This window comes from Papio anubis, chromosome 19 (genome assembly GCF_008728515.1).
Source record: "Papio anubis isolate 15944 chromosome 19, Panubis1.0, whole genome shotgun sequence".
NCBI classification, from domain to species: domain Eukaryota; kingdom Metazoa; phylum Chordata; class Mammalia; order Primates; family Cercopithecidae; genus Papio; species Papio anubis.
In genome coordinates this window covers 3827653-3854306 of record NC_044994.1, presented here as the reverse complement: position 1 = coordinate 3854306, position 26654 = coordinate 3827653, and the positions used below count along the sequence as shown (strand labels likewise).

The 26654-nt window shown below is 37.1% G+C and overlaps 1 protein-coding gene across 8 annotated transcripts in view; it reads right to left on the bottom strand.

Moving 5' to 3' along the window:
• The window catches only part of PPP4R1 (protein phosphatase 4 regulatory subunit 1), a 70430-nt gene that overhangs the window by 41468 nt on the left and 2308 nt on the right, over positions 1-26654 (bottom strand). For 2 of the 8 annotated variants that reach the window (XM_031658698.1, XM_031658697.1), the window contains exons 3-6: positions 8030-8130; positions 6573-6708; positions 5322-5428; positions 226-368 (exon numbers count right to left, since the gene is read on the bottom strand). In XM_031658698.1, the coding sequence (XP_031514558.1) occupies positions 226-368; positions 5322-5428; positions 6573-6708; positions 8030-8130 (487 nt within the window). Of the gene's footprint in view, positions 1-225; positions 369-5321; positions 5429-6572; positions 6709-8029; positions 8131-11240; positions 12181-26654 lie in introns of those variants that run through there. The other 6 variants (XM_017951529.2, XM_017951528.2, XM_031658699.1 and 3 more) reach the window with 5 other exon arrangements.

The following is a 26654-nucleotide window of genomic DNA, read 5'->3' as shown; positions in this document are numbered from 1 at the left end:
CCAAGTGACAGTGCAGTTACTAGGCATTGTCTATAATGGCATTAAAGGGATCTACTAGATTTGTCAGACTCTAAACACATCTTGTCTAAGATAAATGTTCATTTTTGAAAAACAGTAACCGAGTTAAAGAGGAAAAACATTCCAAAGAGAACACTTAGGCTAGGCTATTCTCCATATATTACACTACGCAAATTTCTTTTAAGAACATATAAATGGTACTCTTACCTGATTATTCTGATCTGCAAGATATCTAACCACAATAGGTAGTAAGAATTTGGAAAAAGCGTATGGTATTGAAGGCCGGTTTTCTTGACAAAACAGTGCGATGTGAGGCACCTGTTCCATCAGCTCCGCTCTCACAGTTGGTTCTATTGAGATAACAGCAATGTGAGCAAACATGTTCTCCTGCAGCAACAAAACCTTTATCTGGACTTGAGGATACTTAGGAAGGCTTTGGATTTTCATCTTCAAAATATAAAGGACTTGGGACAACATCCTTTAATTCTGCCATCCTTTTCAGAATCATACACAGATCAATCCCATGAGTGAAAGGAGGACCTTATCTTCACCCCAAGCTTCTGTTGTTCACAGTATGCACTGAGTATCTAACCATTTCTTAACAATAAATTTATTCATCACCTACACTGTGCCACACTGTGCGAGGGGTTAAATATCCTATCTGATATTTACATCAATACTGTGATACATACATAGTATTATCGATAAATTCCACTATTTAAGAACCTACTAGGACAAGTCATAAAAACTAGCTCCTAATCTCAACTTAGTCAATAAATGAAAGATACATAATTAGACTTAACTAAGACTAAAAATGGGTAAATGAAAATTAAAGGTGACAAATATTTTTTAAAAACCTGAAAAGACCCAAGTGCATATGGCAAATTTAAATGTGAGAAATATGGCATTTCAAATCTCTGGGCTTCAAAAAGATGAAATGTCTAAGAAGCAGCAGTAGGAAAATCAGCTAGTTAGCACGGAACGAAAGTACCTACTGCACATCATACATAAATATCAAAAGTACTAAAAGATAATATTAAATGTTCAATCTTGAGATGGGAAGACAAAACCCAAAAATCAACCATAAGACCAACTAATTTTACTTTATAAAAACTTTATTATAGGCTGGGTGTGCCTATAATCCCAGCACTTTGAGAGGCCGAGGCGGGCAGATCACTTGAGGTCAAGAGTTCGAGACCAGTCTGGCCAACATGGTGAATCCCGTCTCTACTAAAAATACAAAAATTAGCCAGGGGTGGTGGCACATGCCTCTAATCCCAGCTACTCCAGAGGCTGAGACAGTAGAATCACTTGAACCCGGGAGGTGGAGGTTGCAGTGAGCCAAGATAGCGCCACTGCACTCCACTCTGGGCGACAGAGCAAGACTCTGTCTCAAAAACAAACAAATGAAAAAACTTTATTATAGATAACAGATACCATATTCAGTTAAAAGGGAAAACAGCCTGGGAGCATATTCATGTATAACAGAGTATTAGGAAGTCAACTACACAAAGAACACACTGTTCAAATAAATAATAAGACAGACAATAACGATACAAGTAGGCAATTCATAGAAGACATGCAAGTGACTGAAATACAGACAGACATGATGGATTATCAGTAACAAGTCATTGTATTGGACCTAACTAGAACTTTGGTGCCCATTATGACTATGCATTATTAAAATTACATTAAATACGTATGAATGTGTCTACTAGGATTTCAGATCTCAACAGAGAAATTGACATAGCTTTAAATAGAAAATATGGTATTTTACAAAGTTCAGAATCTTATCAACAAACCAATATCTGGAATTTCTATTATACTGTTGTACCATGTGAAGTTGGCCAGATATGAACAAAATAGAGTGTTTCTGTTTTGAAGAAAAAAAGTAAACATACAGGCCTCTGCTATTCTCACGGATCCTGAATTTTCTAAGTTAACACTGACAATTGCTTATATTTTTGAAGCAAAAGAAGGACACAAGTTATGGTTTCAGTTAAAAATGAAATAAGCAACTTTTCTTTCCTCAAAGCCCTGCTTAGGCAAATAGACTAATGGGGCGGGGGGGAAGCCCAGAAACAGACACACGCATGTATAGACAACCGATTTATTACAAGGTGAACTGGGAATGATGGCCTTCTCAATAAAGGGTATTGTGTCAACTGGCTCCTCATATTAAAAAAAAAAAAAAAATGAAACTTGTCCTCCACTTCATATCATGCACATGAACAAATTCCAGGTGGAATACAGATCTGAATGTCAAGGCAAAAAACAATAAGGCTTCTCTGTGTTAGAGAATACAGGAAAAGATATTTATTATGACTTTGAGATTGGAGAAAATCTCTAAGAAGACAAAAGCAGCACAACCCATAAAGGAAAAGCACTTCTCTTCTTTAAGAAGCATCACTATGAGCGCAAACACAAGCCACAGAGTGAAAAAGATATCTTCAATACACATAAACAACATAGGGCTCATATGCAGAATGAATTCCTGTAAATCTGTAAGAAAATGACTGCCAATTTTTTAAAGGGGGAAGAGACTTAGACATTTCAAAAAAGAAGTCGGGCATGGTGGCTCATGTCTGTAATCCCGGCACTTTGGGAGGCTGAGTTGGGTGGATCACGTGAGGTCAGAAATTCAAGACCAGCCTGGCCAACATGGAGAAATCCCATCTCTACTAAAAATACAAAAATTAGGCGGGCGTGCTAGTGCATGCCTATAATCCCAGCCACTCGAGAAGCTGAGGCAGAAGAATCACTTGAACCCAGGAGGAGGAGGTTGTAGTGAGCCCAGGTCGTGCCACCGCATTCCAGCCTGGATGACAGAGTGAGACTCCATCTCAAAAAAAAAAAAAGAAAAAAAAAAAAAAAAAAAAAAAAGGATACCCAAATACCCAGTAAGTATATAACCAGGTATGAACTTCACTGGCTATTGAGGAAATGTAAATTACAACCACAATGAGAAACCACTACACATCCATCCATTCCAGGGGAAAATAATAAAAACAGATGGTAAATTTTGGGGAATAAAAAAATCAAGATAAAAGCTAATGAAAGGTAAGGCAGAAGACTGAAAGGTTCTCAGCTGCTTATTTGTCTAAACAAAGGATACATATTTCATTCACTTCAGAGCTATGTTATTATTCAATAGTCTTTATCTTACCCAGATATCACAATACGCCCAGTCCTACAAATTAGAAACCTCAGGGTGAAATCCTCTCTCTTCCTCACTCTATCCAGAGGTTAGCCTTGGAATCCCTCCCAGCACTTCAATTTCTATCCAACAATTCATCCTTATAGCAATTAACTGGCCAGTCACGGTGGCTCATGCCTGTAATCTCAGCACTTTGGGAGGTTGAAGCAGGTGGATCACTTGAGGTTAGAGAAGTTCCAGACCATCCTGGCCAACATGGTGAAACCCCTTCTCTACTAAAAATACAAAAATGAACTGGGTGTAGTGGTGCATGCCTGTAATCCCAGTTACTCGGGAGGCTGAGGCAGGAGAATTGCTTGAACCTGGGAGGCAGGGGTGGTTACAGTGAGTGGAGATCACGCCACTCTGCTCTAGCTTGGGCGACAGAGCAAGACTCTGTCTCAAAAACAAAAACACCCAATTAATTGGTATAGTCTTCCAATTAGTCCTCTTGTCACCCAGCTTTTTCACCATATCAGTTCATACTGCTACACTACACTGTTCTAAATCACAAAACAGGTAAAGTCATCAGCATGGTTTGTTATAAACCTTTACAATCTAGCCCTCACCTACCTTATTTAACAGCTTAATTTTTCTAACCTGGAAACTCAGCAGGTTAGTCTCATTGTCAGGTTGGCCTCATTGCTGACCAAATGGGCCACCTTCTTGAACTCCTCTGTCTTTTCCTCTCCTGGGTACGCCCTTTCCCCTCTCTATACCTCATGATTCTATCAAATCCAACGTAAACGTCACTAACTTTCTGAAGCCTGCCCCGATCCTTCCCACTGTAATTTACTGTTTATATGTTGGCTGCATTCACTAAACTGTTAATTTGACGACAGAAATCCTTGTTCACCTTAATGACTGCTCTAGCATTTAATCTAGAACCTGGTATAGAGTAGGTACTGTTTGATGTATACTGAATGAATAGAATTATGTCAATAGAGACATTTACTATGAACTTACCAATGTGAGAACATATTTTAAAATACACACACACACCCCCACACACTTACCAAAAAAAACTCTAGAGCTGGTAAACAGATAAAGGAAAACACAAATCCATCCTTAAAATACCTGTCTTTACTAAGGAATATAACCATAATAGGCTTAACAGTGCCATGAATTTACATTAAATTGTTATTTAACTTAAATCAAATTTAAAAAATAAGTAAAAATTATACTTGATGAGACCCCTCCTAAAACCATTTTAGAACAAGCATATACATAAGCAATTATGTACACAAAGGTAGACTATTGCTCAGTTAAGCCTATAAATGTTGTACCCACCCTGTAAGAATATTAGGAACATTTAAGGCTTATGTAAACATTTAACATATTCCCATTAAAATGAACTGTTCATCAAAAGATGAGTTTGTCTAAAAATTAAAAGATGGGGCTTGCTGAGATGCCAAAAAGTCTGTCAGAGATGGAAAATATACTTTAATAAAGATAACAGATTTAAGGAAAAAAGTTTTAAAATTTATTTTTGGATTGTTTCTAAAATCAAGTATCAAAATATGCTTAATATTACCTTAAAATAGTTTCATGTGTTAAGTATTAAGTATATTTTACTACAACAAAAGATATATTTGTAAAAACTCTAACATCACCATTTTCTAAGCTTCAAATCAAGTTTACCTCTTTCTTAAGCAGACTTTCTCATTTTCACTTTGGAGATAAACCAGGTGTAGTTTTACAAATGGTTAATCAACATTTTTTGAAAGTGAGAAACCACACAGAAAGCAAGCTTTCTATATTTGCCTAAAACAATTTATAGCCTCCTCCATCTCTTTTAATGTATTCAAAATTATTCTAGATATTATTAATCCTAAAATATTAATATACATGATGCAAAACAATATTTTTAGACTTGTTTTGATGAGAAATTTCTAAAATTAAACTAAATGAGACTACTGTAAAATGTCCAGGTCTCAGTAACAAATTTTACTTTTGTTGTCATGGATGGCTTTGATAATTGCTTAGGAAAGATTTTAAAGCCATCTCATATCACATTAATTTTTTCATTAGTTTTTAGAAACACAAATTTGGTCAAAGAAACCTTTCTAGAACAGAGTAAATTCACCTTCTCCACATGAACATATACCTGAATCATCGGCCAATCTGCTAATTCTTTCCAAAACAGCGATACAATCTCTTTCATCATCGCAGACTTCCCTCAAGGTATCCAGCAAACTCCGGGCCACCATTTGTCTACACAGAAAAACAAGATTACGTATGTTCAATGGCATCAACAGCTAATATCCAGAATTTTATTTTTTTGAGACAGGGCCTCATTCCTGTTGCCCAGGCTGGAGTGTAATGGTGCGACCACGGCTAACTGCAGCACTGACTTCCCTGGCTCAGGTAATCCTCCCACCTCAGCCTCCTGAGTAGCTGACACTACAGGCGTGCACCACCACACCTGGCTAATTTTTAAATATCTTTAGTAGAGATGGGGTTTCACCATGTTGCCCAGGCTGCTCTCAAACTCCCGTGCTCAAGCAATCCACCTGCCTTGGCCTCCCAAAGTGCTGGGATTACAGGCATGAGTCACTGCGCCTGGCCGGTATCTAGAATTTTAAAAGACAAAATCTACACATTTTTAAAGAAATTTTTTTCTTATTACATTATTAAAACATATATTAGGTCTATAATTTTCTAAGTGGCAAATGGCAGTATTGATTTTATTTTAACAAGATGAGACTGAATATTTACAACATTTTTTTAAATCTTTATCTAACTGATCGGGCAAAAAGTCACCAAAAATTCATTTCAGTTGTCTTTCAATTATTATAATGAAAAAACACATTCATTATACAAAATGCTATTCTTACATATTTTTAACAGTATGTTTCTAAAAACTACAGCTATTTGCATAGCTATACCCAAAAAATCTGAACAGACTTTTTGATTTCCCAGAAAAGTGTGATGTAAGTGGTCTGGGATCGTGGCCGGACAAACACAATGCAGCAGGAAGAGTGCTGGCTCTTGGTCACTGCCATGTGACCCAATGACCTTGAGCATCACCTGTCACACAGCAGGTATACAACATCATGTGTTGAAGGAATAACGTACTTTCCAATAAGCAATTTATATGAATACCAAAATTATGTCCAGTGGCAGAAAAGCAATGGTAATTAATGGTAATTTTTTTGCAAAGAAAGCATGTTGTATGCTTACTAGGATCAAAGAATAAACTAGTACAAAACTGCTCATGCTATGATTACGAATAAAACTTGGTGACTCAGATTGTGCCTGTTAATACCTCCTTTAAAATGGATACTTTCATTTTCCCTACTGAGGTTAGTAAAACCACCCTTCCACTTCCACTTTAACAAAAAGAATATGCACATACCTGTTAAATACGTTCTCACTTGCAGCATACTTGTCCAATCTCCCCAGGGGCGTCAACATCTCATCTTGTGAGACAAAGTCCAGGGCTGAAGGTATAATAACCACATCAGACTCTGAGCTGTAGTCATCCACAGCAACTATCAGAGACACCAGAAATACTCCTTATAACACTTTGAAACTAAAATGTACCCCTTGCCTGTCTGAAGCAGTAAAAATCTGTTTCTGGAATGGTACAAAAAAAAAATCATAAGAGACTCTCAGAATCAATCCAGAAGCCACAAATAACTACAAGATACCTCCCTTTCCTTTTTCTACAGATATGTTCTACTTGGCTCTATAATGACAAAGTTCTACTTGGCTCTAAAAGCACAAGGGTCAGAGGCTACAGAAACTCAGTATGCAGGAAACAGTGATCAGAGTCTTGAGAACATGTTCAATCAAGACACTAACAACTTGTGAATAGACACACAAAAAGTCTAGCACCGATATAGTGAATCCTGCAAGGTAGAAGATAAAGCTAATGAAACTGGTATCTAACTTCACTTAATAGAGGAAAGCTAAAAACACTAGTATATTTATATTCATTAAACAAATATTTATTAAATACATTTGTGCCAAGTACTAGGGTAGTTGCTGGGGAGACAATAATGAAAATACTAATGTTTCTGCTTTCAAAGAGCTAACATTCTACATAAAACAATCTACTTTAAAATGATCATTGTAATAAAAGTATGTATTAATACAAACTAGAAGGCCAGACACCCATTCAAGCTGCAGGAGAAGGAAGAAAAGACCAAGAAAGAATGGCTAAAAACCAACCAAAAGATAATTATTTCAAAGGAACCAAGCAATGAGTGAAGGTATGATTAAACAGCATCTACTACCAAAGGAGTCAAGGAAGAACTGAAAGGTGCCCACTGAATTGGGTACTTTTGTGCCATGCTGTATGACAAGGGCGATTTTCCACTGTATGAAAGCTGAGAAGCCAAACCTGACTGAAGAGGTAGAGGAAAATATAAGAAAGTAAAGACAAGGAATACAAAATATACTTTCCAGAATTGTGGTTGTGAAATAGTAAACTGGATTAGATTACTAGCCAGGACATTCAACCAAAATAAAGATTATTTATTTTGCTTTGTTCCTAATGTTTAAAAGAAGACAAAGATTTGCACATGGTTATATAATGAAAGTAAATAGTCAACAAATAAACATAAATTGAAGTTTTAGCAGTAAGAAAATATTACTGATGGAAACACCATGAGGTTGGAAAGGATGGGATCCAGAGCTAAATAAGAACTCTTCAACTGCTACAGTTCAGGGCCTTTCCCAAGGCCCTAAGAGTTTTCCAAGAAATTTTCTTATTATTTCCTGGCACTTCCTATTCTATCCCCCGCATTACTTGATTTACTTTCTCAACAGTGTCTGTCAACATCTGGTAGTATTAGTTGTTTTACTCACTGTCTGTCTCTCTGGAGTAGGTTATTGGCTCCATGAGGACAGGAATTTTTAGCCCACACACTGCTTCATCTCCAGGATATTTCCAGGCACAAAGTAAGCACCTAAGTATTTTTGAAACAAAAGAATCTGTTCATCACTCACAATGAGATTCTGTCTTTGCTCCTTTAGCTCTTTTCTTAGGAGAGAAAAAGAAAACCACCTAAGAAACTCCTCCCAAATGTTGCTATATGAGTGACAGAAAAGATTCATCATTTCCTAATGAAATGTTATTGCTATCAGGGCATTTTAAAATGCTTGTTTTTAAATTAAATGTGTATATACCACGGGACCATCTTACAGAACTGACTACTTTAAACAGATAACATCGTTTTTACTCCCAATAGAACATTATCAAAGAGAGACCACAAAACACAGCACAGTCCCTTTTGTTAAAAACAAAATAACTTCTGTATTTAAAGAACACTTAAACATGGTCTTCCACTTTTGAAAAGGATGGATTAACAAGAACCAACTTAACCCTCACACCTTAAATGGTAAATAAATAAATAAATAAAATGACAGAGCCAGGTATGCCGACAGTGTCTGTAGTCCCAGCTACTTAGGAGGCTGAAGCAGGAGGATTGCTTGAGCACAGGAGGTCGACACTGTAGTGTTCTATAACTGCATCTGTGAATAGCCACTGCACTCTAGCCCCTGAGAAACACAGTGAGACCCCCATCTCTTAAAAAAAAAAGATAAAACATATGAAGTCATGGTATCAGACACTGACAAAAGACAGTACTGGACAGTGATCTCTGAGAAAGAGAGGACAAATGAAATGAGCCCTATATTCTTCCAGTTAACTTCCTGGAAATAATTTCCAGAGCACTAGGAGGGTCCAAATATAATCTCAGCAGACTCCTCAAATTGAGGAGACAGAGTTGAGAATTCAGGGAGGCCAAGGCAGCCAGAATTGGCAGAGGAAGAGTATCAGAGAGGAGGGACCTTCACAGAGGAAGAACCTCAGAAAGCTACAGAAGGTCCCTTTGAGTCTTTGAGTATTCAAACAGTTTATGTGTGTGAGGAAACTACTCAGTATTCTGGGAAAAATAACTACCTGAAATGATCAAGTGAACAAATCCTCGATTATCACAAAGGACAAGGACTAGTTTATGTCTCCACCAATAAAAATTTTTAAAATTCTATAATAAATGAGGCAAAATGCCTAAGAAGTGGCAAACAATTCTCCTGGTTTTGCCTAACAAAGTTTAACAGGCTTCAAAAGAAACAAACTATATCCAAAAAACTGTGTCACAGAACAAAACTCAAGTATGTAAATGAATATAAAAATAGCTAGCACTCAACAAGGTAAACTCCACAACGTCTAGCATCCAATAAAAAATTACTAGGCACACAAAAGGCAGGAAAATACAAACCATGAGGCAAAAAATTCTACAACAGAAACAGACCCAGAACAAAGAATATAGAATTAGTAGATAAGGACACTGAAAGTTATTTTAATTATATTCCATACATTTAAGAAGGCAGAAAAAAAGAGCATGTTAAGAAGAGACACGGAAGATGATATGAAAGACCTAAATTATCTTTTAGAGATGAAAAAAAGATATGAAAAATACATGGGATGGGATCAAGAGCAGATTAAACATTACAGAGGAAAAAATGTGTTACCTTGAAGAAAAAGCGTAAGAAAAATATCCCAAATGAAACAGAAAAAATATGGGGGAGGAAGAAAATTAAGCATCAATCAATTGTAGGAAAACTCCCAGCATCCAAATATATGTGCAAATGGAGTCCCCAAAGAAGAATGGGAGATATAAAATATATCTGAAGAAGTAACGGACAAAATTTCCCAAATTTGGTAAAAACTATCAATCTACAGATAGATTCAAGGGGGTTCAATGAAACTCATGAGCAAGAAACATGAAGAAAAGTATACCAAGGCACAATATAATCAAATTGCTTAAAGCTAGTGACAGAAACTTTTGGGCAGCCAGAGAAAAACTCAAGTTATATACAGAAAAACAAAAATAAGAATGATAGCAGACTTTTCCATCTAAAATACAAGTCAGAAGACAGTAACATCTTTAAAGTACATAAAGAAAAATACCTACAACTCCACACCTAAGAAATAGAAATCTTCCAAATATGAAGCTGAAATAAAGATTCTTTCAGCCATACAAAGACTGCTATCATCAACAGCAGACATGCACTATAGGAAATACTAAAGCAAATCATTCAAGCAAAAGTAAAATTACACCAAATGAGAATCTGGATCTATACAAAAGAATAAAGGGCATCAGAAACAATTAATATGGGGCCGGGCACAGTGGCTCACGCCTGTAATCCTATCACTTTCAGAGGCCGAGGCGGATGGATCACTTGAGCTCAGGAGTTCAAAATCAGCCTGGGCACTATGGTAAAACTGTGCCTCTAAAAAAAATACAAAAATTAGCTGGGCATGGTGGCATGCACCTGTAGTCCCAGCTACTTAGGGGGCTGAGGCAAGAGGACTGCTTGAACCTGGGAGGTCAAAGCTGCAGTGACCTGAAATGGCGCCACTGCACTCCAGTCTGGAGGACAAAGCAAGACCCTGTCTCCAGAAAAAAAAGAAAGAACAAAAAGTTAATATGGGATAAATAAAAAATTTCTTATTTTTCAAGTATCTAAAAAATAACTGCTTAAATAAAACTATGTACTAAAAAATAAATGGATAAATATATATTGTGGGGTTCACAACACATGCAGAAGTATAATATATGACTACAATAGCACACAGGCAAGAAAAGGGTATACTGTTACAAAGCTCTTACGCTGTGTGTGAAGAGATACATATTACTTGAAGTTGACTGTGGAAAAGTAAAAATGCATATTAATTACAAACTCTAAAGCAATCATTATTTAAAAAGAAACACACATACACCAGAGACATACAACTACTAATCCAGTACACCCCATAAGTAATCTAAAAGAATGCACAAAAAGAGAATAAAGGGAACAAGAAGAGATGAGACAAACAAATGAGAAACAGCAAGATAAAGAGATTTGAACACAACCATATCAGCAACTACATTAAGTGCAAATGGTCTAAATAGCCCAACTAAGGCAGAGACTGTCAAATTGGATTACAAACAACACCTAACCATGAACATAACTATACAGAGCAGAAATACTTTATACAGCTTATTCTAGTCTACAATTCATAGCAAAATACCTTATTAATTATAAATCAGAGTTGTAAAAGCCACTCAGCCACTCTCATCTGGCCAGTTTTCTCCTTTATAAGACTGTTAAGCTAGCATAACCTTGAAACACCTTTATAAAGGCTCTAGAATTCTATGACTATGACCAAACTGTTTCATCAGTCTCACACTTGTTAATCTTAAAGATAAACAATAAAATTGATTCTGGCCCATAAAAAGCAGAGGGCAGTAGGAAAAAAAACTCCTACAGCTGTGACTGCCAAACATAATTATGTTCAAGACAAGCTTGGAGCACTTACCTAAAATGCAGATACCTAGATCCCACACTCAGATACTTATTTAGTTTGGAGTAAGGCTCAGGAGCATTTATTTTTAGATAAATAACTCCACTAATTTAAATGCAGACTGTTAAACAACCATACTTAAGAAGCATACTCCTAGAAGGTAACAAAATCATATTCTGCTTCAAATGTTTTGCTACCACTCTATCATGATTGATAATCACTTCCATACAAAGGGAGTGTTCCACTCTGGTACAGACACTAGTGACAAATGTTCACTTATATTTGGCGCCCCCCCCCAAAAAAATAACAATCCTAGGAGCAATCTCTGAAACATATTAGAAGGTATAGGTATAAAGATAACGGAGAAACTAAAATGGAGTACTAAAAAATATTCAGTTAACCCAAAATAAAGTCTGGAAAGGAGTAACAGAGGAAAAAACCATGAGTCAAACAGAAAATAAATAGCAGAATCACAGATCTAAATGCAACTAGATCAATAATTACATTAAATATAAATGGACTAAAATATCTCATTTAAAAGGCAAAGATTATCAGACCATCAGAAATATAGTCTGTCTACCAGAGATACATTTCTAAAGACAAAATTTCAACCATCAGGTTGAAAATAATTTTTTTAAAAGATATAACACAAAATAGTGAGCATAAGAAAGCTGGAGGCCAGGTGTGGTGGCTCATGCCGATAATCCCAGCACTTTGGAAGGCTGAAGCAGGTGGACTGCTTGAGCTCAGGAGTTTGAGACGAGACCAGCCTGGGCAACATGGTGAAACCCCATCTCTATAAAAGATACAAGAATATTAGCTGGGGGTGGTGGTGCACACCTGTGGTCCCTGCTACTTGGGTGCCTGAAGTGGGGGGATCACTTAAGTATGGGAGGCAGACATTTCAGTAAGCTGAGATAGCTCCACTGCATTCCAGCCTGGGTGACAGAGTGAGACTGTCTCAAAAAAAGAAAAAAGAAAAAAAGCTGGAGTAGCTATATGATTATGAGACAAAATAGATCAAAGACAAGAAGTATTACTAGAAATGGAGATATTAGTACTTTAAGACTCTTGAATTCTTAAGTAGCTCTGCATAACTAAACTCTATGGATTCTTGAACACTATAATAGCAGCAATAGCCCTATACTGTTCCACGGCTTTTAAAATTCAGCCTGTTTCACTGATGAAGTAAAAAAACCATTAAAAAACCATCATCTTTTAATGCTATTTGAATTTTTTAAATGACCAAAAAGCATATAATACAGTGTGTTCAAATCAGGTTGTTGTTGTTACTGTTGTCTTTTTTGGAGGAAAAAAAAAAAGCATATACTGGCCGGGCACAGTGGCTCATGCCTGTAATCCCAGCACTGTGGGAGGCTGAGGCAGGTGGATCGCTTAGAGGTTAGGAGTTCAAGACCAGCCAGGCCAACCTGGTGAAACCCCGTCTCTACTAAAAATACAAAAAAATTAGTTGGGCATGGTGGTGCATGCCTGAAATTCCAGCTACTTGGGAGGCTGAATCACAAGAATCACTTGAACCTGGGAGGTAGAGGTTGCAGTGAGCCAAGATGGCACCGCTGCACTCTAACCTGGGTGACAGAATGAGACTCTGTCTCCAAAATAAAAAAAAATATATAAACTTTTTAAAAAGCATATATTAACAATGACTACTCTGAAATGCTTTTTCTAATTATATCTGTTCTCCCAAAATTCCAATACTCCCTCTTTCCCTATAAACTTACTGTCTTAATAGCTGTCATTGCTAGCTGAAGGGGAGCCAGGATAAAAAGTTAAAGGGAAGATCCCTTGTAAGCTCAAGACAGATTGCCAATAAATAATTAAATAGGTATTTTTCATTTTGTAAAACCTAGTATTTAATTATAAAGTAAAAGATTCCATGAAAAAGTTATGTGGCACATCTTTTAATTGAAAATTGGGTTTTTGGTTAATCTTAACAGAACAGAATAGAATTCTAAAAGAATAGAATTCTTTTTTATTTTTTTTGACACAGAGTCTTGCTCTGTTGCCCAGGCTGGAGTGCAGTGGTGCTATCTCGGCTCACCGCAACCTCTGCCTCCCAGGTGCAAGCAATTCTCATGCCTCAGCCTCTTGAGCAGCTGGAATTACAGGCAGGCGCCACAACACCTGGCTAATTCTTGTATTTTTAGAAGAGACGGGGTTTCACCATGTTGCCCAGGTTGGTCTTGAACTCCTGGCCTCAAGTGATCCACCCGCCTTGGCCTCCCGAAGTGCTGGGATTATCGGCGTGAGCCACTGCGCCTGGCCAAAAGAATAGAATTCTTAATAGGAATAGAAAATCTAGGATATAAACTAAGGCCCTATACTTAAAGCTTTGGTTCATCTTATCTCCAAGACCCTTTGAAAACTGCTGCTGAACATAAACTAGGCTCAATAGAACCTTCTAGTTCCAAATCACGAAAGGAATCAAATATGTTACGATACAAATAAAGAGAACATAAGGAATGAAGATGACAAGGGAAAGAAACAATAAAACGACAATCCTTTTTACCTATAGAACTGAATGTCTTTTTGTATAGACATGAGATTATGTAACAGGACAAAACAACTGTCATAGTTCCAGAAGTATCCTCTCTCTATACTACCTGCAGTTCCCTGAATCTAACATAAAAATCCAAAGTAGCAGAAGAGAAATTCCAATTTTTCGCTTTTTTAAATTTAAGAAAAAGTGCCTAAAATATAATAGTTTAAAAGTTGCGCCTTTCCTTTGGCCATGCGCAGTGGCTCACGCCTGTAATCCCAGCACTTTGGGAGGCCAAGGTGGGCTGATAATTTGAGGTCAGAAGTTTGACACCAGTCTGGCCGACATGGTGAAATCCCATCTCTACTAAAAATACAAAAATCAGCTGGGCTGAAGCAGGAGAAGCGCTTCAAACCAGGATGAGGAGGTTGCAGTGAGCCAAAATCACGCCACTGCACTCCAACCTGGGTGAGGTACCGAGACACTGTCTCAAAAAAAAAAAAAAAAAGATTGGGCCCACCATAAAATTGTACATAGTCATAGCCAAATTGTGTGAAAAGAACAGAAGATTTTTATGGTAAGAGAGATCTGGATTCAAATCCCGTTTTGTCACTTATTATATTTATCTATAAAATAACGGTTAAGACTTTTAAGACACAGTGATAACTGCAACAGCGTCAGGCAAATAAGCAAATGTTCCCTCCCACTTTGCATTTCAGTTTGTTTCTAGAAACAGAAAATCTGCCCGTAGTTTCCAAGTGTTTTTGTTTTCATTGATTTCATTCAACCAGTAAGTAGGAAAACCATGTGTTTTTAATTGTTTTCATTCAACCAGTTAGTAGTCTTAATATAAACAGGACAGCACATACACTATCTAATGTCAGGCACTGAACAAGGAATATACTATAAAAACTAGACAAAAAATTATGCATGTATGTACATATATGGGTATACATTGTATGTATGTGTGTGCATATATAAACATACTCTACTAAGAAAAAATACATAGTATAAGACTGTATACAAACAAAATATGCTGTTAACTATTATACTTCTAAGTCTGCCCTGATAAGTAAGAGAAGGCTTCGAAGTCAAGCCAATTCTTGGAAAATACACTGGAATTTGCCAAGCAGGACAAAGGGCAGGAGGAGGGCATTCTAAGCAGAAAATTCCAAAGATAGGGAGTCAAAGAAAACTATTTCATGTCTCCAGAATTACAAGTAATTTGGTGTAGCTGGGGCATAAGGTTGATACAGAAGCAAGGCAGAAGTAGGGAAACACGACCTACCTAAATCGACTCTGCCTTCTAATTTTTAAAGAGTTAACATTAATACATTTTGCAAAATCCTCTTACTTGGCTAGAGAAATCACATTACTACTCTGCAATTCAGAATGACATCTGAGATTTTTCCAAGCAACAACTTGACTCATTTCAACAGTTATCGCAGAACAACAGACAACTCCAGGCAACGTATATACTCACTCAACTATGCTACAATAAAATCTGACTAAAATTATCAATTATTAAGATCTGTTTTTTAAATTAAGAAGCAAAGATCATGTTATCACTTCCAAGCAAAATGACCTGTTTTTACACAGCATTCTAACAGAACTTCAGGCCTCATTTCCTAGCACTCCTCTTTCAATGATCCTACCACTCTTAGTTGTCAAAGAGCAAGAGGGGGAAGGAAGGAATACACAGAAGCCCTAACCTTCTCAAGAGTACCATACAGCCATCTCTTGGTATTTGCAGGGAATTGGTTCCAGGACCAACCCCCAAATGAATACCAAAATCCAAGGATGCTCAAGCCCTGACATAGGATGGTGTAGAATTTGCATATAATCTATATACAGGTTCCTTTGTACCTTAAACCATCTCTAGATTACTTAACAACGTAAATGCTATGTAAATAGTTGGTTATACGGCATTTTTTATTTGTATTTTTAAAATTGTTCTGCTGTTTTCTATTTTTAAAAATATTTCAATTCACAGTTGGTTGAATCCCCAGATGTGGAATCTTGAATGTGGAAGACCAACTGTATTCTCCACCTGCATCAATACTGTAAGTATGCCTCTTTTCTATTCCTTGTTAAATATGCTCAAATATACTACAAATTCAAGCTAATTTCATGGTCACTCAATAAGAATTTTGAATCTACAATTCTTATCAAACCTTACAATCCTCGGAAGATGTCTCAAATCTCTATTTATTAAAAGTTCCTGAAACCATCTTCAAAAAACCCAACTTCCATTCCTACCTTATTATCACCACACATGCATTTACTTTGTTCTGCCAAGTCGGGACGGGGGTGGGAAGTGTCAGCAACCAAGAGAACAAAAGCAAGAAACAGTCTCAATAGTGCACTTGACCACCATACATCCAATTCAGTGAGCATACACACGCTTCAGAGTGTGAGAGAGAGATGGAGAAGTGCTATTCCCTCAGCTGGTCTCAGTCCCCAGAGGATTCTCAAAAAGTCATGCTGCTATGGTCTGAAGACACATATATTTCCAACGACATGGCTCTTAAAGTCCAACCACCTCACCCAGGACTCAACCACAGCAACAATAATGTTACAATGGTGAAGGTGAATGCCTCCATGGAAACTGTACTTTACGATCCATAGAAAGGTATTTAAGAACCAGTCTCACTACATGGGGCTTTTCCTTTCATGGTGAATCTAGAACCTAAGCTTGCTATCCCTAAAATGGCTTTTTTCCATCAAACTTCTTAAAGGTACAGTTCCCCCTTGATAGCCTTCACCAAGACAAATAAAATGTCTTCTCTTTCACTCTGTGACTCTCTTCTCAAAGATCAGCAATCCTTCTCAGACCAACTGCTCTTACTTACTTCTCTACAGCTTTTCATAATGTTGACATCTGCCACCCCAACATCCTCTTCTTAAAATTCTCGTAAGTTCTCTGGAAGTGCACAATCCTGAGTAATTTTCTACTCTTCTGAACTATTCTTGCTTACTTCTCCTTTATGTAGTAGTTTCCCCTATACTTTTGTCCTCATACATATACATTACACATATGCCCTCTTCCCCTCCTTGGTAAACCCAGCCATTTGCAGCTACCACATATTGTGCAGATGACCCATGAAGTCATCTTGTCCTGATGCCCAGAGCCATATTTGCAAGTACACTGTAAAATCTCCACCTCCATGTCATATTTGTTCTGAAAACTAAACTGTCCAAACTATTCTTCTAAAATCAGCTCATCCTCATGACTTTCCAATCACCATCATTTTCCCCACTCAACTCGAGATACTGAACACGAGGTCTTCATTTATTGTTTAAAATACTATCTTTCTTGCCCCCATATCTAATCAGTTCCTAAGGGCCATAAATTCTACTTTTATAAAGTATTCTGTATCTATTCCCTCCTTTTAAGTTCCCAACACTCTAACTCAGAGGCTCTGATAATTCCGCCTAGAGCAAACTGGGGTATTCAAACCCCATGAAGGTACATGAAGATTTATAACTTAGTAACTACAACTTTATCAGATTGGATAACTCTAAGGAATTTTCCAGACCCCAGCTTCCAGGGATTTCTATCCCAAAAATGTGCCTGAGAGTTTTGGATCCAAGGCTTTCCCTTCATGTTCTCGAATCTGAGAAAAGCATCATCTCTAAGCTAACTATCTCAAAGCTACTAGGATGCACTTCTCCAAGACAGAAAAAAACCTTCCACGCTAAACAATGGAACCTTTGAAATATTGATGAAAATGTTAAGTGATCAACCCTCTAAATACTGTAATGAATACTTTTACAAGTCAGATGGTTTTCAACCCTTTGTTGAAATATTTCAACAAATTTCAACAAAGTTTCAAAATTATGGAAAGACTGAAAGCGTATTAAAAATAATTTTTGTAATTTTTTTGCATATAAGTTGGAAGCAGTTCAAGAAAATGAGTGGCACTGCCAACAAAACCATTTCCATTCCCATTGACTTATTTACGAACATTTCTCAGCGCTTATAGCTCTTAAAATGTAAAGTAGAAATGATGTTAAGTATTATCTCATTCTAAGCAATAAATTCTATCCATGAATACACAATTATTTTGTAAAATTCCCATCCATTTCATTAAGACATGCCTTTTTGATAAAACGTTGTTCACTAGGTTTTTTCAATTTGTAATATATTCTGGTTGATCAACTGAGTATTAATAATGGGAACTCAATAAAACTTTAAGTTTTATATTAACAGGAAATTCAAATTTTTAATTTCTTTTTATTTTTTAATTTTTGAGAGAAAGTCTCGTGTGATCATGGATCACAGCAGCCTCGACCTCCCAGGATCACGCAAGTCCTCCCAATTCAGTCTCCCTAGTTAGGACTACAAGTGCATGTGCCACCATGCCCAGGTAATTTTTTTTATTTTTTGTAGAGCTGGTGGTCTATGTTGCCAGGGCTGGTCTCAAACTCCTGGGCTCAAGTGATCCTCCTGCCTCAACCTTTCAAAGTACTGGGATTACAGGTGTGAGCCACCTTGCCTGACACAAAATTTAAATTTCTCTTTACCCATTTTTGGTGCAGAGAAATGTGACTGAGAAATCAACTCTCAAGCATGAAAATATATCAAGGTAAATTTCTGTGTGGAAAATGAAAAGAGATAAAGAAAAAAATGCAAGAGTCTCAATTTAAATAATTTATTCACAATTTTTTTGTCTTATTTGTCTCTTACAGTCTTGCCTATTTGTGAGTTTTAAAAAATGAATAGTGGGTATCCAAGTGCTATAGTATTTAGAGTCCATTTTAAAAAGTGATACAACTCTATGTTTAAAATACTGATATTTATAATACATTAGAAATTATATCCTTTGCAAATATGGTAAAATTTTATGGAGAAAAATTTGGATGTCAACTTTAAAATACATGATACAGAGTTTTCAAAATTATTTTAGTAGGTATGCAGTAACAAAGTTTAAAGAGCATGGTCCTAGACTATTATTAATATAATTGCCTGCCCTCATTCAAATCCAGTTTATGTATCAGCACCATTTCAATCTTCCCACTCTGTTCAATGCACGCCCTTGCATGCCCTCCCTCCCAACCCCCACCATTCCACCCCCTATAAGCCTCCCAGGCAGTCTGAATTAAGGTACAACTTTCTTTCTCATGCTGTAATTCAAGGGTCTCCAGGATCTGGCCCCAACCTAGTTTCCTCCCCTGCACACAGCCCATATGGAGTCAATTTGCTGCAACATGCCCCACTACTTTTCTGTCTTACGTGGTTTCATCTGTTCCATTTCTGTACTCTCTAACCTCATCTCAGCTTAAATTTACCTATTACAAACACCATCCAGGAAGCATTTTCCATTTTCTAATTAAGAGTTCTTCTTCCTTTTAATTCCCTGCTGTCTTGGGTGCCCTTACTTTTACTCCACCAATAATTGCAAAGTTTTTTTTTTTTTTTCATATTCTCCTACCTCTCCTTCCCCTCTCCCTCCCCAACATATATAAATTCCCTAAAGATAAAGATTGTCTTGCAAATCTTTTTATTATCTAAAAAACAGAATCCAATGCTTCTCATGGAGGCACATTCATTAATATTTGTTAATGAAAATGTAGTCCATAGGGATACTTGATGAGTCAAGAGTTTCTTTAATATATTTTATCCTTCTATAAGATATTCACAAGCACATCAGCATATTAATACCTTGAGAAGTATCACACCAAAGAGATCTCTTTAATTTGTATAACCTTTTATCAAATTTGATCTTAACACCCTTCTATTCCCTACATAACCTCTAATAATCCTACATAAAACAGAAAAAAGCTCATAGTCTATCCTTCCCTTCAGTTTTTCCCTTGATACTGCTCAGGCCACAATAAATCTGCCAAATTTTGTTTCCCATCTTTACATTTTAGAAAATGAAAGACAATGAGATACACCACAGAATGAGAGTTACCTTATAATGATGTGGGGCTTTAAAATGATATTTTAACAAATAAATATACCAACAAATGAATATAAAGCAGAATGTCAGTTAGTAAACGCAATTAATTCAGGCAAGAATCATCAGCACAGTCTAATACTAACGGGTAAATGTTTGGAAACAGGGTGTTTCCCTATTGTCAAATTATTTCCTTACTATTTACAATAGCAAAAATAGAATCTTTACAGTGGAGCAATTTGATAGACATCAACTCCACATTACCAGTAATGGACACTGCTATCAGGTGCTCCTTAATGTGAACCACTGAGAAGCATAATCTGAATCAAATCATGAGGAAACAGAAAAAAACAAATAGACTCTTTAAAAATGTCAATATCATCAACGCTAAAGGCTTAGAAACTGTTCCAAACTAGTAAGTTTGTAAGTAATGTCCTTACAGCAAAAGACAGTTGCCATAAGGCCATTACTGGGGATATTTCAATATATACTGCATATTGTATAACAGAATTGTAGCAATGTTAAATTTCCTAAATTTCACTACTATGATTGTAAAAGTGCCCTCGTTCTTAGGAGACACAGGTTAAAGGTCCCAATGACCACAACCTATTTTCAAAAGGTACACCAAAAAATTAAGATTAAGAATAATGTATAAATGTACAGAGAAATAACAAGCAAACTGGCAAAATGTTAACAGCTTAATTCAGGTGAAGAATTGGGAATTCATTACAATATCTGTGCAGCTTTTGTATAGGTCTGAAAGTGTTCAAAATAACAAGTTTAATTAAAAATAATTTCATTATTTGACCCCAAATTAGGTTTATGGTCTCATTTAGCTTGGCCTGAAACATCAAGATTCATTCAATACTTATTTGGAAAATAAGTATTGATGAGATGTATTGCTGAGCACTCTGTGATGAGTCAAGAATAAAAATGTTACAGATCTTGGATTTTATAGCACAGTGAAAGGGTTGACCAACTACAGCCACCGAGCCAAACTGGCCCACCTTCTGTTTTCATAAATAAAATTTTATTGGATGACACTTCCTTTCGTTCATTTCTGTATTGTCATGGCTGCTTTTACCTTACAATAGCAGATCTGAGTAGCTGCAACAAAGATCACATGGTCCACAAAACCTAAACTATTTAATATTTGGCCTTCTACAGAAACTTTTCAACCCCTCATCTAGTGAGGTAGCAGAAACCCAATTAATTCATTTGGAGAAAGAAAATTAATGGAAATAGATAAATAACATAAATTTGAAGTACTACACAACTTAGTCTAATAGTCTCAAGTAAGAGGTATGGCAAGCTTTAATTTTGTACTTTGCAATAATACAAATAATGTTTATTAGAAATCCTTCCTTCAAATATCAATACTAAAACCTGACTAAATCCTTAGAAATGCAAAATTGTCCTACAACACAACTGAATTTAAGGCAAGAATAATTTGCTGAAGTATACTATATGTATATTCATACATGTATTTATATATACACATGTATAATGTATTCCTATTTATATAATACAGTAGCAGCATGTTTATCTAGTTTCAAGTTAGTTACCAAGGTTATGTATACAAACAGTATTTAATAGAAAGGTAGTATAACAAAGCACTTGCTCTGATATACACTTGCGGATTTCCCAAATATTACAGATGTGTTATATGTTCCCTTCAGTGAATAAAAATTTCCTTTGCAATCATAATGCAATTACTTTGGTAGTAATCTTTTTTTCCACAGGTAATCCAAATATAAAATTTGAACTAACCCAGGTCCAAATTGCCACCAATCTTAAATAAATGAAGTCTTGAATAAGTGAGTTATTTCTACTAAAAGTGAATTTCATAGATTGAAATATAAAAGTGATCTACATCAGGCTGGGTGCAGTGGCTCACGCCTGTTAATTCCAGCACTTTGGGAGGCCAAGGCAGGTGGATTGCTTGAGCTCAGGAGTTCAAGGCCAGCCTAGACAACAAAGCAAAACCCCATCTCTACCAAAAATACAAAAAAATTAGCTAGGCATGGTGGTGCAGGCCTATGGTCCCAGCTACTGGCATAAGCCACCATGCTGGGCCGGCAGTTTCTTAAAAAGTTAAACAGCCATTCTACTTCTAGATGTATACCCAAGAGAAAAAATGTATATATTCACACAGACTTGTGTGTGAATGTTCGCAGCAGCTTTATTTGTAATAGCAAAAAACTGGAGATGATCCAAAAATCCATCAATATTTTAAAGATAGAAAGCTGAGAAAAAGTTAACTTGCTCAGATTTTAAAGAGAATAAATGGCAGGGCCAGAATATTAACTCAGGTCTAAAGGCTTACCAAGCCTAGTGTTCTTTCCCCTCCACAAAACTATACGGAGGTATCTTCCAGAATGACTTCACGATAGATGTTCAAATACCAACCACATTCATATCAATAAAGCCAGAAAGTAAGTTAAGTTTGCTCCTTAGTCTAGGGAGATAAGAAGCTGACTTAAAAGTTAGGAGAGTTAAGAAATGAATTTGTGGAGGAAAAAGCATTGGTGATGCACCAGCTCAAAGATCTGTGCTAAAAGCAGAGCAGGTTCCAGACCTTCTTACAGAAATTAGAGGGAAAACCTCCTCAGCCAAAATTCCGTAGTTGTGCCATCTAGACTTTTGTCCAAAAGACTAAGTTAGGTTTATTCTCAGATCCAATTTAAAAACAACAACAAAACTCTAATTCAAATTTAGGAACTTTCAAATACTTTTACTCCGAAGTATAAAAAAAGAGATATAATACAAACATGGAAGCAAAGTAACAGTAGTTTAATAAACAAACATTCATTGTTTTGAGGGGACTGAGGGAAAAGGACCAGAAATAATAAACCAGAGATCAAACAAATGTGGCGGCAGACTTCTGAACTTTACCTCCTGAGGTCTATTTATCTTTCACAGGCAGGAACTAACAAAAAGTATGCATTTAGGTGTTTTTTTTTTTTTTTTTTTTTCTGGAGGGGGAAGGGCAGTGCATCTTGACGCTACAGGCCCATGCATATTTACAAAGGGGTTTCTCTCTCTCAATTTTATATGGGGAGTTGTTAGCCTAGGTATCATTAATTGATCCTACACACATGTGGGTACCACCGGAACCATTTTAAAAGCACTCTTTTCTAGTTTATCAATGATATTATCTCTAAATAAAGACTTCTCCATCCAGGCTTGTTGGCAGCAGTCAAAACAGGCTACCAGGTCTCATGACTCACCCTCCCAAATCCCTATTTAACAATACTCCTAAATATCATTCATGTTCAAGGGCACCTTCCTAAGGTTTCTGAATGATTCCCTGGCCGCTACCGGATACAGCACCAATATTTTGCTCCTCACCTCCCCCAGCAACAAGGACTCTAAGCTTATGAGAACTGGTTTGGAAAAGTGGTAGGAGGGCCTGGAGATTCTGCACAGAGTGCGGTCTAGGCGGTTACCCTCAGTTAGTTCTGGACCCATTCTTCACTCCACTTCAACACTGCCCTTAAACCCAAAAAACAGCATAATGTAAAAGGATTCCAAAACTTCAATATGAAAAAAATTTGTTGTATGGCATACTCAGTAACATAGCTTCAAAAACTTTTCAATGTTATACTTAGTTACAGCTGAAATAAAAGTTAACTAAATAAGCTGCATTATACCCAAGCTCCATCCTCTCTATCATTCTCCAGGTGTAAACTAAACCACATGCAGCATCCCAGATTAATTTGCAAGGGTACTTTAAGAATGAGTTCAAAGAAATTGCCTATACAAGTTTGGGTTGATCAATATTTTAAACTGGGCCATTTAAGAAAATATAATATTCAAAGTACGATATTTAGAATCAGAAGGTCTAGTTTAAATTCCATCTAAACTTAGGAGTTTTGTTTCTTTAGTTCCTTTGGGCATTAGTCAACTTACTTATTAGTATTAGAATACCATAGCCTACATCACAGGACTGCTGTGAAGAATAACCTGTGTATGAAAGGCACTCTAAACTAAGCGTTACATAGCCATTCTTTAAAAATGATATTCAACATATTGCTTTGATAAAAGTTTAAGTTCTAATGAAACTCCTTAAGTGAAATTATTTTTACAAGCATTAGCTCATCAAATCTTAATCGTATCTTAGTCTCATTTCATTTTAGGAATCTACCAACTTAAATGTGAATCAAAATTGAATCTTTGGAAACTAAAATAGAAATCTGAAATAATTTTTTTCTAAACATCTACAATTTTGTATTGTCTCCTATTACTTAACATACATAATTAAATATAAAAAATTAAAAAGGGTTTATCCAACTCTGAAATCCGCTGAGATAACCATATTCAAATGGAGTCACTGGTTTGCTTTCAATCTGAAATTCAAAGTATTTCATGATACAGTATTGAAAGTATCACTTTTAAACTTAAATACATATAGTTTTACTGCATTATTCTCCTAAACTTTTCTTTGAGATGGAGGCTTGCTCTGTCGCCAGGCTGGAATGCAGTGGCACAATCTTGGCTCACTGCAACCTCCACCTCCCGGGTTCAAGCAGCTCCCCTGTCTCAGCCTCCTGAGTAGCTGTGACTACAGGTGCACGCCACCACGCCCAGTTAATATTTTTTTTGTATTTTAGTAGACATTTCACCAGGTTGGCCAGGATGGTCTCGATCTCCTGATATCGTGATCTGCCCACCTCGGCCTCCCAAACTGCTGGGATCACAGGCATGAGTCACCACGCCCAGCCTATTCTCCTAAATTTAACAGTACCTGATAATGATTTCATTTACTTACCTTTATGACCTTTTGAGATATATATACAAATACAATACCATCCATTTTTTCCTCATTAGATTTTTTTTTCTCCTCCAAAGGTTATCAGTCAAGTCAGTCTTTGACCAACCTTCTCCCCAACTCTATGCCTCTATACAGAGATGGGCTTAAAACAAATCAAATCGAAAGACGTGAGACTCTTACCAATGTCTGGCAATGACCTTCTTTCAAGTCCTAGACTCCAGCTAGGTCCTTTCCTAGATCATCTGCACAACAGAACTTACTCTCTCTTCCCTCATAGCCCAGGTTCTACACTTAGGAAGGGCAACCAAGATTCTAGAGCTTGACCAGAAAATAATTTCTTCCCATATCAAGGGCCAACTTACACCTAGCTTGGCTGATGATTGGCCTCCATACTCTGGAGTTTTGCCATAGACAGAGAAACTCAGGCTCATGAGATAACAACCGTGTTGTAAGGGCAGCCCAAGCTCCATTCCTCTACCTTTGGGTCCTCTACCTTCTCCAGCTTCTCCAGGATGTGACAGCTTTCTCACTCCCTTACCAACCATCTTGCTCTCTAAGCAGGCACCATGGCCCAGTGCTCCTCCTCATTCTTTCTCCCTTCACAAGAGAAGGGAAGTGGTCCTTCAACTGGCCATATGTCCAAAGGTCCTCTGTTCCTGAATGTTCTGGGTAAAGGTATCACCTGCAAACACTTTAGTAACTGAGAAAAACAAGCAATTACTCTAACAAAGCCTTCAACCAAATTATGAATATGCAAATAACTATTGTGTCTTCAATGTCTGTTTTACTCTAAATTAAAATGCATAGGAAACAGAATCTTTAAAAAGTTAGTTGCAGCCGGGCGCAGTGGCTCACGCCTGTAATCCCAGCACTTTGGGAGGCCAAGGCAGGTGGATCACCTGAGGTCGGGAGTTTGAGACCAGCCTGATCAACATGGAGAAACCCTGTCTCTACTAAAAGTACAAAATTAGCTGGGCGTGGTGGCGCACGCCTGTAATCCCCAGTTACTCAGGAGGCTGAGGCAGGAGAATCACTTGAACCCAGGAGGCAGAGATTGCGGTGAGCCGGGATCGCGCCATTGCACTCCAGCGTGGGCAACAAGGGTGAAACTCCATCTAAAAAAAAAAAAAAAAAAAGTTAGTTGCAAGCGTTGGCAGCATCTGTAAGTACCTTCATTCCGGAAGGTTCAACATCAGTGTTTCCTACTCTGCTCTTCTTTCAAGCTTCCCTTGCTCTTTTCTCATAACAGCAAACATAATCATAATCATCGCCGTTTACCAGGAATTGTTCCAAGTGCTTCACAGGCACTAACTCACGTATAGCCCTGAACAACTCTATGAAGCAGATAATATTTCTTATGTCTACTTACAAATGACAAAACTGAGGCACAGCGAGGTTAAGTGAGTTGCCCGAGTCTGCCCAAAAAGACACTGCTAAGACGAACAGAGCAGCCTGGCTCCAAGTCTGTAACTGTAATAGTACTGTACACCTAGATTCAAAACTGCTTGTAAACCACTAGAGGGCATGGGTTGTGCCCACCCTTCTCAGAGCTCCATCCCTAGTACCGGGCAGAGTCTTCAAACTCATGGCTGAATTTTTCACAGGTATGCCTTCCCCTCTACACTGTGCTTGTTGGGGGCTAGGGAAGAAACTGACACCGCATTTCATCCTTCAGGAGTGAGAAGTTTTTGCTCCAGACAGTCATAAATACTTGCTGAATGAATCTTTTATTTACGAAGTCGAACATAAATCTAAAAAGCCCTCCTCGAGGTAACATAATCAGGACCACTTCTCCAATCCTAACCTGGCAAGAGATCTGAAATCAATAGCTGCCTTAAACAATATCTCAAACTTACTGTTAGGCAGAGAAGTGGCTTACGGTAAACATTAAATAAAATGTTAAAGCCGCCCTTCACTACATGAGTACTGCTCCCTTTAAGAGAGCTGTTTTGAGCCACCCCACT